Source organism: Bufo bufo, chromosome 1, assembly GCF_905171765.1.
Source record: "Bufo bufo chromosome 1, aBufBuf1.1, whole genome shotgun sequence".
NCBI lineage: Eukaryota > Metazoa > Chordata > Amphibia > Anura > Bufonidae > Bufo > Bufo bufo.
Window position 1 is genome coordinate 251542878 of NC_053389.1, and position 18018 is coordinate 251560895.

At 46.3% G+C, this 18018-nt stretch overlaps 1 protein-coding gene across 1 annotated transcript; it reads right to left on the minus strand.

The window, feature by feature from the left end:
- Positions 1-343: 343 nt before the first annotated feature.
- WEE2 (WEE2 oocyte meiosis inhibiting kinase) lies at positions 344-14382 on the minus strand. The gene is made up of 11 exons (XM_040434154.1): positions 14053-14382; positions 13624-13817; positions 13050-13104; positions 12438-12610; positions 10919-11040; positions 8541-8687; positions 4311-4406; positions 4149-4234; positions 1823-1993; positions 1276-1418; positions 344-494 (listed from the first exon to the last, which is right to left on the minus strand). The coding sequence occupies exons 1-11, from the start codon at positions 14380-14382 to the stop codon at positions 344-346; spliced, it is 1668 nt and encodes a 555-aa protein (XP_040290088.1).
- Positions 14383-18018: the final 3636 nt, after the last annotated feature.

Genomic DNA, 18018 nt, shown 5'->3' on the forward strand with positions numbered 1-18018 from the left:
TCTTCTGGAGAAGAGCCAATTTCAACCCCTCATTAAACGCGTCCTAAAAGAGGGTGGCCAAAACTATAAATCCAGTTCTTAGATAAACTTTTGAGAGTTTTCAAAATTAAAATTTTATTTAAAATTTACACTAAAAATAGTTTAAAAAAGTAAAAAGTGCATTTACAGGTTCAATTGTAAAATATTTAAAAACAAAAAACTCACATCACATCTATAGAGGGAACAATGCAAGTGATGAAGCAATAATGTATGCAGATGGTGCTGTGGCGGACAAACAATTTACACCTTTGCAAGAAGTGTCAGGTCAAGATAAAGCCCCGGAGTTATGCTGGAAAATGACATTTTAATAGCCACCACAGGTAAAACTTAATGACCGGGTGTTTTTCCCCCCCACTAGTCTCCTCTTGCTTTTGCAGATGAAGTCAGACTTTGAAGGAAGATCCTTGCACTCATCATTTCCATAATTTTGGGCCTGTTTCGCAGCTTTAAGTTCCCTGTGGGGGGAAAATAAAACATTACATTAAGATGACAGCAATGGGTGGCAAAATAGTTGTAGGTAGACATCTAAATTTTATTCTGGTCGCTTCATACCTACAGATCTGCCAAGATCTGGAAGGGGAAGGGGGGGGGGGGGGGGGGGGGAATAAATCTGTTGCAACTCATGGTGATGTGAATCTACATAAAAAGTTGTCCTCTCCCCTCCATCTCTAGTGTTCGCCACCATAATCATTCTCCCACCTAGGATAGGAAATCCTGACCACATGTTGATCACCCATTATTGTTCCATGGTCATTGGATTCCACACCCTTATTTTCTAATATTGCAATTGTTGGAGATGGGAGCAGTTTCTAAATTACCCAGTGGGAAAAGCAGTCCATAACTTTAATTTGGGTTACCTCTTTGGTACACACCCTCTTCCCCAGCATGGTGAGTGTGACAAACATGGGAATGAGTGAAGAATTGAACAGGTTTATCTGTATTCTGTAGCAGCCCCAATGGGTTTAATCACTCATTGACAAATGTGTTGTACAGATGTAGCAGATTTCACTGATGACACCATTGAGAACATATACTAATAATATATACCCAAACTCCTAAGTGGGACTGATGAACGGTTTCCATTCCATCTCCACAGAACTTGAGGAAAAGTATTCTAAAACTCTCCACCAAGCCTATTCTCATCTTCTTCCAGAAGTACATACCCAAAGGCAGCTCCTATAGACAATTGTTCATCTCTCAATACGGACTTCTACTGACTAATTTTAATCCACATACCTCTCCAGCATGGCAGTCTTAAATTTTTCTACATTAAGCTGTTTCTGGAGCTGGGCTGCTTTTCCAAAAGATCTTCTCAGGACGGGATGCTTAACCAGGGCTGCTGTCGAGGGTCTGGCTGCAGGATCTGGATGAATCAACGCCTGGAGGAGTATAGACAATGAAAAGTATACAAATCTTTATTATGAGAGCAGGCGCAGGGCTGGAATAAGGTTTGTGGGGGCCCCTGGGTTACAAAAAAATAAAAATAAAACATTTTTTAAGTGGTCTAATCTCCTTGATATACACTTTCCAATGTGATGCTGTTGGACTCCAATGCAACATCTGTACCAATGCTTCCAACCTCAACCATGTGGCAGAGGGGCCTTAGTGCTCCCTCAGGCACCAGGTATGATTGCCACACCCAAGTACTGCCTTGATGTCATTACAAGATACCAAGGTTTATGCAGTACTCTATTGCCAAAATGTTTCTGGTAATATTTCCTCATACCAAGAGGTGCAAAAAGATTTCCATCTGTCCTGCATAACATTTATCAAAGTGCCATACCTTAAGCAGGTCATGAAAAGCAGGAGAGAGTGACTGGGGAATCTCTGGCAGGTTGCCTTTTCTGATATAGTGCCAACTCTTATCATTGCACGGAAGATGACTGGTGCCAGCTGCCACAGTGATCGTGAGGCCAAGAGCAAAGAGGTCAGCCTTAGGTAGTTGGCTGTAATCCTGAAAGAAAGCAATTCCATAAATGCCATGTTTGTACCAAGCCCCACATGTATAAACCATCTGCACTGCATCCTGGCACTTAGGGCTGCAGATAGAGCTTCTACAGTAGAGCGGGCCCTTAAAGGGGAAACCAATCATAATGATCTGATATGCCATTGAAACATGCCACTTTCCAGAATGAAAGCTCTACAGAACTTTTGAACACTTTTAGAACGGCTTAAAGATCGCTTGAAACCCGACATTCTAAGCAGTCTCAAGGGGATTTTATCGTTCTGTAGAGCCCTTTCATTCTGGATATCAGTGGTGGTCCATCACATTTTCACTGGTGTGACAATCAGATTTACCCACCAAGTGACACTGTAGGAAGTCGGGCTACATGTCAAGATTGCAATGGGTCTAACATGCAAGCAGATATTCCTAAATCCTCTGTATAGCTCATCTACAAGGACCCATTTGTGATTTGTCCTTCATCTGTATATTTGTGCCCCAAACTGCATTTAGGGTCACAATTAATACGTATAGCTGGTTAAAAAGGCGGAATTTGGGGGTTTATTAGGCTTAGGTTAACAAGTGCCAATACATCATCCCTAGTGTAGGTGTTTTCTAGTATTTTTTTTTATCATCATCAAGTGCCTGCAGCATGCCCTCTGAATCGGAAGATTCATACTTACCAGCTCCACTCCACTCTGGTCCTCCATCTTTCAGTCCCAACGCCGTTTATATGCGGCTGGCCATGGTTGCATGCACTTCTCCAGCCAATGACTGGCTTCAGTGATAGTGTGGCCACAAGCAGCACATCACCACTGCAGTGGTGCATGTGACCATGTCCAGCCAGATATTAACAGCACGGGGACCGGAAGATAGATACAGTGGGGCTAGCACGGAAGACTGAAGCATGCTGCGGGCACTTGATAAAAAATTATTACTGAAAAACCCCTTTAAGGGAGGCAATACCAGCTTCCTTGGTGGCCTAGTGTGTTGGTAGGGATGAGCAAATCTACTTTGGATTACCAAGGTACCACTTGGAATCGAACCAGTTCGGTAAAAGATTAACAGTAGAAATCAATTTCTAAAGTTATTACCCGTAGTCTCGCAAGACTTCCCAAAGGAATAACCTTGGCTCATCGGAGCCAATACATTCTAACGCTTGTGAGCTCCGTTTGAAGGGTCTCACAAGCGGCCCTGAACGCATCCGTACTGCCCCAATGCATTCTGAGTGGATGCGGATGCGCTCAGAATGCATCAGTCTGGCAGCGTTCAGCCTCCGCTCCGCTCAGCAGGCGGACACCCAAACGCTGCTTGCAGCGTTCGGGTGTCCGCCTGGCCGTGCGGAGGCAAACGGATCCGTCCAGACTTACAATGTAAGTCAATGGGGACGGATCCGTTTGAAGTTGACACAATATGGCTCAATCTTCAAACTGATCCGACCCCATTGACTTTCAATGTAAAGTCTGGACGGATCCGTCTGAACTACTTTCACACTTCAAATTTTTTCTAAACTGTAATGCAGACGCATCCGTTCTGAACGGATCCAAACGTCTGCATTATAGGAGCGGATCCGTCTGGGCAGACAGCAGACGGATCCGCTCTGAACGCAAGTGTGAAAGTAGCCTTATACTGTACGGAGCGCTCGCCTTGTACAGTATTCTAACGATAAAGGAAAGGGATTAACAATACTGGAGTCTAGTGTCATTTACCCACCCCCAGAACTCCAGCCATCTTCTTGTTTCGTCCCTGCACCGTTCACAGATCAGAGCAGGGTAGGTACAGGGCACTCAAGGACTGTTTTGGGCAGAACAAAGCAGTGTGTCCAATCACAGTAGAAGGAAACGTTTTCAAACAGATTTCACACACAATTAATGATTGACAAGCGGAAAAATTACCGGCTGGGCACCAACTCCATTTGTTTTGAATTGGGAATACTTTTTTGTGCTTTTAATTTTTTTTTACACTGAAAGAACCTGGGGCAGATTTATGAAACGGTCAAAAAAAAAGAAAAAAAAGTTTGTTGCCCCATAGCAACCACTCCTTGAAACTTAAAGCTGTGCTGTGATTGGTTGAGCAACAGTTTTTCTTTTAGACAGTTTGAGGTCTATGAGAAAAATTAATAAAATAGTTCAATGCTGCAGTGACCTAGCAAAAGATTTGTACTTGCCTCCTGCAGGATCTCATTGGCTAGGAACCTGCTGTCTCCTTCCTCCACTTGTGGGTTTGTGATAGAAGTGACATGACCAAGGTCACCTGGAACCAAGATGAGAAGTACATAACACAAGTCCTAAATTCATGAGGTGCACCACATATGATACATAATGCTCACCAATCTTATACAGGATGCTGGTGGAGGCAATCTCATCCTCTCCATCACTGTCCTCCTGTCTCGATTCAGTCAGCTTCCGACAGATGAAGATATTACCTGGAACAACAACAGCCAGGTGTTACTCATAAAACAATGGAAGAGTAACAGGGATTGCCTAATATACGCGCCATTTGAATAAGGCCTCTTGCACACAAAAGTTTTTTTTTTCAATTCAGTTTTTTGCGTTCCGTATATGGAACCATTTCAAATGGATCCGCAATAAAAACAGAAGGTACTCCGTATGCCTTCCGTTTCCGTATTTCCGTTCAAACATAGAACATGTCCTATTATTGTCCGCATAACGGACAAGGATAGTACTGTTCTATTAGGGGCCAGATGTTACATTCCTCAAAAAACGGAATGCACACGGATGTCATCTGCATTTTTTGCGGATCCATTTTTTGTGGACCGTAAAATCCTGAAAAAGACATACGGTTGTGTGAAAAAGGCCTAAAGCTACTTTCACACTCGCGTTTGTGCAGATCCATGACGGATCCGCACCAGACAGATCCGTTCAGATAATACAGCCGTCTGCATCTGTTCAGAATGGATCCGTTTGTATCATCTTTAACATAGCCAAGACGGATCAGTCTTGAACACCATTGAAAGTCAATGGAGGACGGATCCGTTTTCTATTGTGTGTCAGAACGGATCCATTTGGCTCAGTTTCGTCAGACGGACACCAAAACGTTGCAAGCAGCGTTATGGTGTCCACCTCCAGAGCGGAATGGAGACTGATCGGAGGCAAACTGATGCATTCTGAGCGGATCCTTTTCCATTAAGAATGCATTAGGGCAAAACTGATCCGTTTTGGACCGCTTGTGAGAGCCCATGACTGATCTCAAACGGGAAGCCAAAACGCTAGTGTGAAAGTAGCCTTAGAAAAACATGTCGCACCACAAAGGTAGTGTGTGGTATTGTACCTCAGCCCCATTCACTTCAATGGAGCAGAGTTGCAATAGGAGGCCCAACCCCATGGACAGGTGTGGTGCAGTTTCTGAAAGAAAGCAGTTATTTTTCGTATTCTGGACAACCCCATTAATGATGCCCCCAAAGCTTCCCTGATGGGTGAGAAACCACTACTATACATAAGGTGTAATGGGTAGGGTGCTGACTGAACTAGTCAGGAGTAGTGTTGAGCGAACTTCTGCGTCTAAAGTTAGTCTTCCGGTTAGCGAAGAATCCCGATATGGATTCCGAATTCCGTTGTGGTCCATGGTAGCGGAATCAATAATGGCCGATTATTGATTCCGCTACCACGGACCACAACGGAATTCGGAATCCATATTGGGATTCTCCGCTAACCGGAAGCCGAACTTTAGACGCCGAACTTAAAACAGAAGTTCGCTCAACACTAGTCAGGTCTTTTGCCTCACTTTATACGGCATAGGACGACTAGTATGGTATATACAGTATACAAGACAAGAGTGGTGGATGTCACTGCTGTGCCACTAGCAAGGTATATTTAGCTGATGGCCCAATGGGCAGTGTCTATGAGACCTATATCCACCTAGATCTAAAATTTAAAGGATTTGTACAGAATCAGAAAAACAGCACTGCACCTGTCCTTGCATTGTATCTGTACATGTGTGTGGCAATTAATTTATTTTCTTTAATGAAGAAAGTAGATTTTTTTTAATCCTGTGTAGCCTCCCTTAGGCCTCATGCACACGACCGTTGTGCATCCGTGGCCGTTGTGCCGTTTTCCGTTTTTTTTCGCGGACCCATTGACTTTCAATGGGTCCGTGAAAAAAAAAAATAAAAAAAAAAAAATAGGATAATGCACCGTTTTGCAGCCGCATCCGTGATCCGTGTTTCCTGTCAGTCAAAAAAATATGACCTGTCCTATTTTTTAGACGGACAACGGTTCACGGACCCATTCAAGTCAATGGGTCCGTGAAAGAACACGGATGCACACCAGATGGGCATCCGCGTCCGTGACCGTAGGTTACTTTCATACAGACGGATCCGAAGATCCGTCTGCATAAAAAACTTTTGAGATGAGTTTTCACTTTGTGAAAACTCATATCCGACAGTATATTCTAACACAGAGGCGTTCCCATAGTGATGGGGACGCTTCTAGTTAGAATATACTACGAACTGTGTACATGACTGCCCCCTGCTGCCTGGCAGCCCCTGATCTCTTATAGGGGGCTATGATGTGCACAATTAACCCCTCAGGTGCTGCACCTGAGGGGTTAATTGTGCACATCATAGCCCCCTATAAGAGATCAGGGGCTGCCAGGCGGCAGACCCCTCTCCCTCCCCAGTTTGAATATCATTGGTGGCCAGTGTGCGGCCCCCCCCCGCCCTCCCTCTATTGTAATATCATTGGTGGCCAGTGTGCGGCCCCCCCCCGCCCCCCCCTCCCTCCCTCTATTGTAATATCATTGGTGGCCAGTGTGCGGCCCCCCCCGCCCCCCCCTCCCTCCCTCTATTGTAATATCATTGGTGGCCAGTGTGCGGCCTCCCCCGGCCGGTCCTCCCTCCCTCCCTTTATTGTAATATCATTGGTGGCCAGCGTGCGCCCCCCCAATTTTATTAATATCATTGGTGGCCAGTGTGCGGCCTCCCCTCTCACCCCCCCCCCCCCCCCGATCATTGGTGGCAGCAGAGAGTTCCGATCGGAGTCCCAGTTTAATCGCTCTGGGGCTCAGATCGGTAACCATGGCAACCAGGACGCTACTGCAGGCCTGGTTGCCATGGTTACTTAGCAATATTACAATATTAGAAGCATCATACTTACCTGCTGCGCTGTCTGTGACCGGCCAGGAGCTCCTCCTACTGGTAAGTGACAGATCATTAAGCAATGCGCCGCACATACCTGTCACTTACCAGTAGGAGGAGCTCCCGGCCGGTCACAGACAGCACAGCAGGCAAGTATGATGCTTCTAATATTGTAATATTTCTAAGTAACCATGGCAACCAGGCCTGCAGTAGCATCCTGGTTGCCATGGTTACCGATCGGAGCCCCAGCGATTAAACTGGGACTCCGATCGGAACTCTCCGCTGCCACCAATGATCGGGCGGGGAAGAGAGGGGGGGGGAGAGGGGGGAGGCCGCACACTGGCCACCAATGATATTACAATAGAGGGATGGGGGGGGGCAACGGAGGCCGCACACTGGCCACCAATGATATTACAATAAAGGGAGGGGGGGGGGGGCGACGGAGGCCGCACGCTGGCCACCAATGATATTACAATAAAGGGGGGGGGGGGCTGCATGCTGGCCACCAATGATATTCAAACTGGGGAGGGAGGGGGGTCTGCCCCCTGCTGCCTGGCAGCCCCTGATCTCTTACAGGGGGCTATGATAGGCACAATTAACCCCTTCAGGTTTGGCACCTGAAGGGTTAATTGTGCTGATCACAGCCCCCTGTAAGAGATCGGGTGCTGCCAGGCAGCAGGGGGCAGTCATGTAGACAGTTCGTAGTAGCCTCTGTGTTAGAATATACTGTCGGATCTGAGTTTCACGATGTAACTGAAATCCGATGGTATATTCTAACAGAGGCGTTCCCATGGTGATGGGGACGCTTCAAGTTAAAATATACCATCGGATTGGAGAAAACTCCGATCCTATGGTATATTAACTCCTGACTTTACATTGAAAGTCAATGGGGGACGGATCCGTTTGAAATTGCACCATATTGTGTCAACGTCAAACGGATCCGTCCCCATTGACTTGCATTGTAATTCAGGACGGATCCGTTTGGCTCCGCACGGCCAGGCGGACACCAAAACGACTTTTTTCCCATGTCCGTGGATCCTCCAAAAATCAAGGAAGACCCACGGACGAAAAAACGGTCACGGATCAACGGAACCCCGTTTTGCGGACCGTGAAAAAATACGGTCGTGTGCATGAGGCCTTAAATTGGTACCAGGGGCGTAGTTATAGGGGATGCAGAGGTAGCAGTCGCTACCCAGCCCAGTAGCCTGAGGGGACCCAAAGACTCTTGTGCTGCATAAGAAAACACCAGTATTATAGAAAGTGCTTGGTCAATTTGCACCTCTGGCTGGAGGGCAGGGTTTAGGTAAAGAATTTGGCATAGGGGAGTGCCGTTTTTTTTTTTGCCTCAGGCAGCATGAAGGCTATGTGCTTTCCTGCCCCTGGCCACAAAGCACTGAGGAAAGGAGGGCCAAGCTGAATGCTTGCACCAGGACCCGTGTGCTTATGCCCCTGAATGGTACCCACTTGGTTTGATGTCCATGTGCACCAGGCCTGAGCTGTGTATATACTTCAGCCCCATGGAAACTTGCAGAAGAATCTCCTTCAGTTCTTGCTCCATCACCAGCTGCCTGCTCTTCATGTTTTCCATGATCAGGTCCTGCAGGCTTCCACCTGATGCAAGTACATTATACTATTACATGCAATGCATAGATGGAACAGAGGATTTTTAATACATTACGGGAAATTAAAAATTGTGCATTCGGGAACAATCACTCATTTTGTGGTCTCCTGAAAAATGTAAGCAGCTTAGAAGCTGAACAAACATATAAAACTTGGAACATTGAAACATTAACGGGCAGACAGTTCATTTTTTATTTTTATTGCTCCAAAACACTTGCTTGGTACATTCAATAGCATCATAGTCAAAGCAGTTTCTGGCACCAGATAAGGCTAGCTTCACACTAGCGTTCAGAGATCTGGCAGACTGTTTTGACAGGTAACAGCCTGCTGGAGCGCTCTAGATCGGCGTTGCCAGACACTACCTAAATGCCTGCCATTAACTATAATGGAGACCGGCGGAGATTTGGCCGCAACCCAGCAAATACGCAGAGAATAGGCCGGACAAATATCTCTGCATGCAACAGTTTTAGTCTGGCTGATTCTTGGCATATTTGCCGGGTTGTGGCTGAATCTATGCTAGTCCCCATTATACAAACGCAAAATACAAATGTGATAGCACTCTGCACCCAGAATTCTGCCCTGCCTCTATGCTGGATGAGGCATTGGTGTACATTTTGGCCAAAGCGTAATAAGCCACTCACCACATCAAGGTCGCCTCTATGGAGTGGTCCCTAACACTAGTGCACGCCAAGCACACTCTGCTTTTAACCCCGTCCGGTGCCATTACCATTGACCAGTCAATCTGTCCTGGAGGCTGGTTTTAAAGTCAGTATAAAACTGAGTCTGCTTATATAGAACCTACCAGTAGCCATTTGGCTCCAGGAGAAGTATATGGTGGGCTCAGCATGCATGTTGGTACTTGCATCCCTGGATCCGATGAAAGCTGTAATGGCACCGGACGGGGTTAAAAGCAGAGTGTGCTTGGCGTGCATGCTGACCTGCATTCCCTGGATTTTGTGTGGCTGTCATGGCCCATAAACAGGTAGGAACTATTGTTAGGGACCACTCCATAGAGGCGACCTTGACGTGGCGAGTGGCTTATTACGCTTTGGCCAAAATGTACACCAATGCCTCATCCAGCATAGAGGCAGGGCAGAATGCTGGGTGCAGAGTGCTATCACATTTGTATTTTGCGTTTGTATATGTATTTCGCCATAGTGATGTGCACCACATACAGGGTTGTGCTGACTCAATCACCCACATTTTTTCTTTGTAGTCCCATTATAATTAATAGGGCTGATGGGCATTCAGGTAGCATCAAGCAATGCCGATCCAGAGAGCTCCAGCAGGCTGTTCCTTCTGGAACATTCTGCCAGATCTCTGAACGTGTAAAACTAGCCTCATCTGGTGCCAGAAACTGCTCTTTGAATATAATACTATTGAATGTACCACAAGTTATATTTTGCACTCAGTAAAAAGACATTGAGGCCAGAAGTGAACATAACATTCTCCAAACTACATTTCCACTGCACCGATCCCCAGGGAGCAACCGCCAAAGGGAGTATACCATGACAACACTTCATCAGGGCCACTACTGCTCCCATCCTCTGCACCGGAAAAGTAACATGCGCCCAGGATCAGACTACACAGGGTGTGTTTGTAGTCTGTAACTACAGAAACCTTTTGGTTTACATTGCAGCTCTATACACAAAACAGTGATTTTAAGTTTTTAATTCATGAATATTTGCCTTATTACTTTGCAAGTGGGCATGGCTTTTTAAAATGTTGTAAAAAAATTCTCAATTAAGTTAAAAGGTGGCATAGACTGGATAGAATCAAGACAGAAGTGATACAGTTAAAAGGGGCTCTCAGAGAGGAATAAAAATGTCAGGCAAGCCCCACAATTACTTAAAATAAGTTATGTTATACTCACAAGCCACAGTGGTGACCTGCTGGTATATGCCAGCCATCACTATCCCGAGTAGTAGACCACCGAGGACAACGATTGGATGCGGTGGTGACAAGCCATATACCGGCACATGAGTACTGCTGCTTGTAAACAAGCAGTGACAGCAGAACTAGACCAGCACTGGAGAAAAGGGCGCGTATAACTATTTTAAGCAATTCTAGGACTTGTCTGAGATTCTTGCACCATCTGAGAAATTTGGCACAAATTACAGCAGTGTAGACTCCTGGAAAACTGACCCTCCCCAATGATGAATCTTCAGCTATGCATTTCCTGTAAGCCATCAAGCCATAGTGAGGAGTCTCCCTGCACTTACCATTGCAGTATTCATTCTGTATGATCATGTGGTCATCTTCTGCCCAGGCAGAGTAATATCGCACAACATGTGGGTGATGGCCCAGTACAGCATGGGCATAGACTTCTCTTAATGCCAGCTGCCTGAATAGAAAAGTAGGCTTCAGTTCAGACTTCGTAACAGGACAATTACAAGCAAGCTGCTTCAGTCATCAGTTTATGGTTTCTAAGCAATAGCAGTGACAACATACGGTGCCTCCATGCTCAAATGCATTGCATCTAGAGACACCTTAGGCCTCCTTCACACGGGCGTCACGGACTTGGGCCGGATAGGATGCGGGTGTGCGTCGCGGGAAAATGCACAATTTTTCTGCACGAGTGCAAAGCATTTTAATGAGTTTTGCACGCACGTGAGAAAAAAAAATCTGCATGTTTTGTACCCAGACTTCTTCACAGAAGTTTGGGTTAGGTGTTGTGTAGATTTTATTATTTTCCATGGTGATGAGCGCAGTGACATCACCACAGAACCTTTTCCTCAAAGAAGAAAGAATACAGAAGAGAAGCCGGGCGAACAAGTGGATTAAGGGGAGTTAAATTTTAATTTATTTTTTTAACCCCTCCATCACAAATTTTACTAAGCATTCTGTATTAAGAATGCTATTATTTTCCCTTATAACCATGTTATAAGGGAAAATAATAATGATTGGGTCCCCATCCCGATCATCTTGCTTGTGATTTTCACGCAGCCCCATTCACTTCTATGGGGCCTGCATTGCGTGAAAAAACGCACAAAATAGAGCATGATGCGATTTTCACCCAACGCACAAGTAATGCGTGAAAGTCACCGCTCATGTGCACAGCCCCATAGAAATAAATGGGTCTGGATTCAGTGCTGGTGCAATGCGTTCACCTGACGCATTGCACCCACGCGGACATCTCGCCCGTGTGAAAGAGGCCTTAGCAAGATCACATTCTATACCTCCTTTTCTCATCCATATTGAGTCCCTAAGGAAAACATCCTAGGGTTTCCATATAAAGCACAGAGGACCCAATATACAGAGATGTATACTCAAAGTCCACAACAGGCTACAGACACTATTACAATACCAGTAATTGAGCAGTCAAGATTGATTTGACAATTACTTTGCCATTCGGTACCAACTGGGATTTCTCAGGTCTTCTAGTTCTGTCCATAGTTGCCTTCAAAATTCTGCAGTTTATCCTTGGAAACAGAACAGCATAGTTCCACACTGCTGTCAGAAGCATTACCCAACAGTTTAGATTGTCCCAAAATACACTCTTTGGCAAGAGGAAGTAGTAATGGAGGACGGAATTTAACTTTAGATGTGAACAAAGAAGAAATCATAACCAAAAGATGTATTAGAAGTTATCCCATCTTGGACATTAGGGGCATATCGCCCCAATGTCCAAGATAAGACAACCACCTATACTTCATGCAGTTTGCGGTTTCCCTTTAAGCAGAAAATCCAAATTAGCAATACAGGACAAGAGTGATGATTACTGTGGGTCAGATTACTCACTCATCTGTGGATCCTGCTAGTGGCTTCTTTGAGCGCTTTATGGCATAGATGCAGCCATCCAGTCTCTTTACACACTTGTAAACTGCTCCAAACTCTCCTGCGCCGATTCTCTCAATCTCCAGGAATTCTGTCCTGTAGCGGGATACCATGTTTGTTTCACGTAGCACACACTTCTAAGGGAGAAGACATTTGGGAAACTGTCAGCTGCACACCTTGCTAGCTGCCATGTATATAGGCCAAGAGGACTCAAACCCATTTTCATATACCCCCATTAGATAATTTGGAGTTAGAGGAGGTCCTTATTTCTTGGCCAGAGCAGAGACTGACTACAAGGAGTGTCCCCTCTGGAGGACCAGTCCTGCATTACACAGATAACCTACTCCTATGAATAGTCACTGTGTAATACTTCATATCTTCTGTGGTGGGGCTGTAGGGAAACTCAACACTTAGTACCTGAAGTCTCCACAGATGGATTGCTAGGGATACTAACATAAGGATAAGTTGTGATCAGCCTATTGCCAAGGAACTGTCCAAAGCAGAGAACACATTTGTACGAGGAGCTATTTAAGGGGTTCACTCACGACGTCAATCCTTTTTTCACGATATACACACCTTTGAAGGAAGTCCTGAAGTTTCCCTCTCTCTGTATTTTAATGGTGGATCAGTACTAAAAAGAAAAAGGGGGCAAAACATTAGTGCAATATCAAGAACCGAGATCCCATAAAAAATATTTTTTATATATTACGATATATACACTAATATATATAAAAGTATATAATTTTTTTATATTAGTGTATATATCCTACTATACCACTAGAGGGCAGCAAACAAATTTAATGTACTCTATGACAAACATAGGGGTTTTGGCAGCTATTCTCAAAATAGGTATCACAACTACACCCGGGCCCAAGAGCACCATCATTTCACTGAAACTGAATACTGTTCCAGGAGTGGGGATTGTGAAGTTTAAGGTGCCAAATAATTGATGGTTGTCCTGTAAGTGAAAGAGGGAGTGCAATATTATTAGGATGCCAGTTCCCTAGACAAGAGAAACTTACCAGGACCCATGAGACTTTAGCTACACTACTCAGCTGTATCTCCTCCTTATTCAATGCTAATCCTGTCACGAAAAACCATAACTGACTTGGGAGCACTACAAGTACCACATTTCAAGGATATTTGTCACCTGCATTGTTCTGCCTTCCTCTTTCCATTTGAGTTAAGCTGCATTCGATTGTATGTTTCTGGGGTGAAAGGGTTAATGTTGACCAGCGCAGGGTCTTCTAGATCAGCACCTGTGCCAGCTGCAAATCTTAATAGTCGCTGCCCCCTACAGGGTACCCGTGCACTAGGTGATGGGAGGTTCTTGTACAGCAAACTCTGCAGGTAGGAAAAAAGAAAATAATTGTTTCAAGAGGTCAAAGCAGTGGTCTTCAACCTGTTGCCCTCAAGAGGATTTCCTGACCGCCTTCATTGGTATGCTGGGTAGTTGAAAATAATGCATTAACAGTCTATTAGCAAGTTGTGGAAGTTAATTTCACAATGATGAACATTTACATAAAATTAGATACATTCCCCTGCCCCCTATAAGAGGTGGGACATGCCTCCTCTATACCTTTGGAGTGTATGGAGTATCGCAAAGTTTCAGTTTCTTCCATGTGCTGTAATGGAGGGGGGTCCCAGGACATTCTTCCTCAGCATAGAGCTTGGCAGGAGGGGAGCAATCACTGTCAGGACTGGCTTCCTGGAAAGGGGAGCGCATCCTCTCATTTCTCTGGGGAGTGACTGGGTAGGGGCTCTTATGGGTCCTCCACGTCAGGTTGTCATCAGTCTCATCTGAATTAGGAAAATCTTCCATGTTCTCATTGCTTATGCGGTCCTCTTCCTCACCACTGGAGAAGTCAAGCTTCTGCACAATTCCAGATTCCCGTGATACTGTGCACATCATCAGACCTGAGGGTGACAGGTATAGGGGGTCATAGTTATGCCACAATTTCAGTGCAAAGAAAGGGCAGATCCTACAATACTGAACATAAACATGTATGCATCTCCAAACTGTGAAACTTAAAGACCAACAACCATTGCAGCACACAATGTACACTTTTTTATTTTAAGCCTCATCCAATCCTCCCCAGCCCCCTCATGACCTCTTTGTGACACTTGCTTAGAGTCTCTTCCTACACAGATAGTGCCTCTAGTTATGCTCCCTCAGTGGCCCACCCACATAGGATATCCCCCTCCCCATAAAATAGTGGACCACCCAAACAGTAAGATATCCATACCTTCCCTAGTGGCCCACTCACACAGTAGGCTATCCGTACCGTAACCTTTTTATACAGCACAAAGAGGGACAATGTGTGTGACAATTTTTTTTCCATACTAAGTACACACACAGTCCCCTTAGGTCCCCACATTGTGCCCCCCCTTCTCAGCACTAAGGCCCACATTCCCCCCCTTCTCAGCACTAAGGCCCACATTCCCCCCCTTCTCAGCACTAAGGCCCACATTCCCCCCCTTCTCAGCACTAAGGCCCACATTCCCCCCCTTCTCAGCACTAAGGCCCACATTCCCCCCCTTCTCAGCACTAAGGCCCACATTCCCCCCCTTCTCAGCACTAAGGCCCACATTCCCCCCCTTCTCAGCACTAAGGCCCACATTCCCCCCCTTCTCAGCACTAAGGCCCACATTCCCCCCCTTCTCAGCACTAAGGCCCACATTCCCCCCCTTCTCAGCACTAAGGCCCACATTCCCCCCCTTCTCAGCACTAAGGCCCACATTCCCCCCCTTCTCAGCACTAAGGCCCACATTCCCCCCCTTCTCAGCACTAAGGCCCACATTGTGCCGCCCCCCCCCTTCTCAGCATGCCTCAAACTCAGCCCAAAGCGTAACTGTACACCCACATAGTAGTTATTCCCCCTTCCACAATATATGCGCAGGACATAACTCAGCTGTTCTGGGACTGCCCCACTGGATCCGGGACGGTTGGGAGATATGGCCCACCCACACAGTAGGATGCACCCCCCCCATAGTGGCCCACCCGCACAGTAGGATGCACCCCCCCCATAGTGGCCCACCCGCACAGTAGGATGCACCCCCCCCCCCATAGTGGCCCACCCGCACAGTAGGATGCACCCCCCCCCCATAGTGGCCCCCCCGCACAGTAGGATGCACCCCCCCCCCCCATAGTGGCCCACCCGCACAGTAGGATGCACCCCCCCCCCCCATAGTGGCCCACCCGCACAGTAGGATGCACCCCCCCCCCATAGTGGCCCACCCGCACAGTAGGATGCACCCCCCCCCCATAGTGGCCCACCCGCACAGTAGGATGCACCCCCCCCCCATAGTGGCCCACCCGCACAGTAGGATGCACCCCCCCCCCCCCATAGTGGCCCACCCGCACAGTAGGATGCACCCCCCCCCCCCCCCATAGTGGCCCACCCGCACAGTAGGATGCACCCCCCCCCCCCCATAGTGGCCCACCCGCACAGTAGGATGCACCCCCCCCCCCCATAGTGGCCCACCCGCACAGTAGCATGCACCCCCCCCCCATAGTGGCCCACCCGCACAGTAGCAAGTCCTTTACACAGTAAGGCTTCATGCACACAGCCATGTCCATATTTCAGTCTGCAAATAATGAATCTGCAGACTATGGATACCTTCCATTTGCATTCCACATTTTTTATCACTCCCATCAATAGAAGGAACATCACAACAGAGACATCACATCCACGATAGCGATAAGAATCTTTGATTTGAAGAATAGCCAGATGGATCTACAAAAGATATAGTTGTGTGGCTCCTCAGAAATTTACAGGATGAGTTTTAGATTGGAGTGCTATCTGCAAAAAATGTCTCTGCTTCCCGAGAAGTTGAAATCGGGACATACAGTAGTTTTTCAGTCGAAAGCCAAGACTGTTCTGCTAGATAGGGGACAGTTGGGAGGCATACATGAAGGGCATTTGCAAGGATAATGGCCAAGATTTTGCATACTATATACAGTAAGCCTTTGCAACTTATATTGGGTCTCTAGAGAAGAGCCTTGTCCCTTATGCTGGGTAAACCTCTGCAGGTTTCCCCCTCCACAGTGCCTGCAAAGCTAGCAAACAAGAGAATGGGCGATTAAAGGGGTTGGCCACTGATGGCGGGTCCCATCCATCAGCAGCCTCCATTCACTCACATTGGCTACAAACTGCGCATGAACTGGTTTACATCTCCACCCCCAGTGTAAGTGAAGGACTGCACCCTACATCAACAACCATGTTGGGAAGTAGGTGAGCAAAACTGCAAGTAAACATAAATTAGGCAAATTAAACCACAAGACATCACCAGGATGGATAAACAATAAAGCTAGTAATCGTGGCCGACCGCTTTAGCCCAAGGATCCTGGAGAGAAATTGAGGAAAACTAGCACCAACCTCTTACCTCAGGTGGTTAGGAGTGTGGTGGAATTAACCAGCATGAGAACGAGTTACATTTTAATGTTTGCTATGGGATCCAATCACATCAAAAATGATCATAACCTGAGGCCTATACAACACATACCACAAGCTCAGAGTTTACCCCAATGTGCAGCAATTGTTTTTACATTTCCAGCTCTGAACCTTTAACCAAACCTATAAACATCATGGAACAGTAGTTTACCCAAATCAACCATAGCCTCTGCTTACCATCTACGCCCATCCTCCACTGGGCAAAAAAATAAAAAAAAAAATATCACAGACCCTCTGAGCCCTCGTTGTGCAATGTGATCAGTGATCCTCCAAACACCAGTTAAATCAGTGACTACTCCTACTTGTACCTGTGCACCCCTCCCTGTTAACACCTTCCTTGCTGGAAACATGCTGTCAATTAATAGGAGGTGCAGAAAAGGTATAATTCACTATGAGTTCGGGGGGAGGGGGCAAGTGAGATTTGATAGGGTAAAAACTGCCAGGCCATATGTAGAGAGGAATGTATATGGGTGCATGAATCATTTTTGATCACACAGTCAAAAAACATAAAAAGTTAAGGGTACAGCTGCACTGTGACATGTGTCACAGGAATGTCACGCTAAATTTCTTGTAATGATAGTCTATGGTGTTGCACTGCGACACGACTTGGATGGATTTTGGTGCAAATGTCACGTTGCACTCGCAGCATGACACCGATGACTATCATTACAAAACTTGTTGTGTGACATTGCTGCAATAAATTGTCACACGACACGTCGTTGTGTAGCCCTAGCCTGGTGGCTGTTTCACACGAGCGGATGCCGTACGTGGAATCCACTGCGTGAAAGAGAGCCAAGCCCCGTTCCGGACAGCAGAGACACGGATCACTGTGATTTTGTAGTAAAAAGATCACAGACAGGCAAAGAGCATTATCCATCATGTTAATGCTCCGTGTCTGTGCTGTTCGGAACAGGGCTTGGCTCTCTTTCACGCAGCGGCTTACCCACACGGCATCCGCTTGTGTGAAAGAGCCCTAAGGGTATGTTCACACAGAGGTGCAGTTAACACACGCCATTTTGATGTGCTTTTACTTTTAGAGTTTTTACAGGTGTAATACTTTTAACATGTCGCACTTGTAAAAAAATTAAATA

Excerpts from the sequence above, each read along its gene's own strand:
- WEE2 (XM_040434154.1), bottom strand. The coding sequence starts at position 14,382 with ATGTGCACAGTATCACGGGAATCTGGAATTGTGCAGAAGCTTGACTTC. Across the intron at positions 8,688-10,918 it reads ACAGAATGAATACTGCAATG|GTGGAAGCCTGCAGGACCTG; the intron begins GTAAGTGCAGGG and ends TACTTGCATCAG. Across the intron at positions 4,407-8,540 it reads GCACATGGACATCAAACCAA|GTAATATCTTCATCTGTCGG; the intron begins GTGGGTACCATT and ends TTGTTGTTCCAG.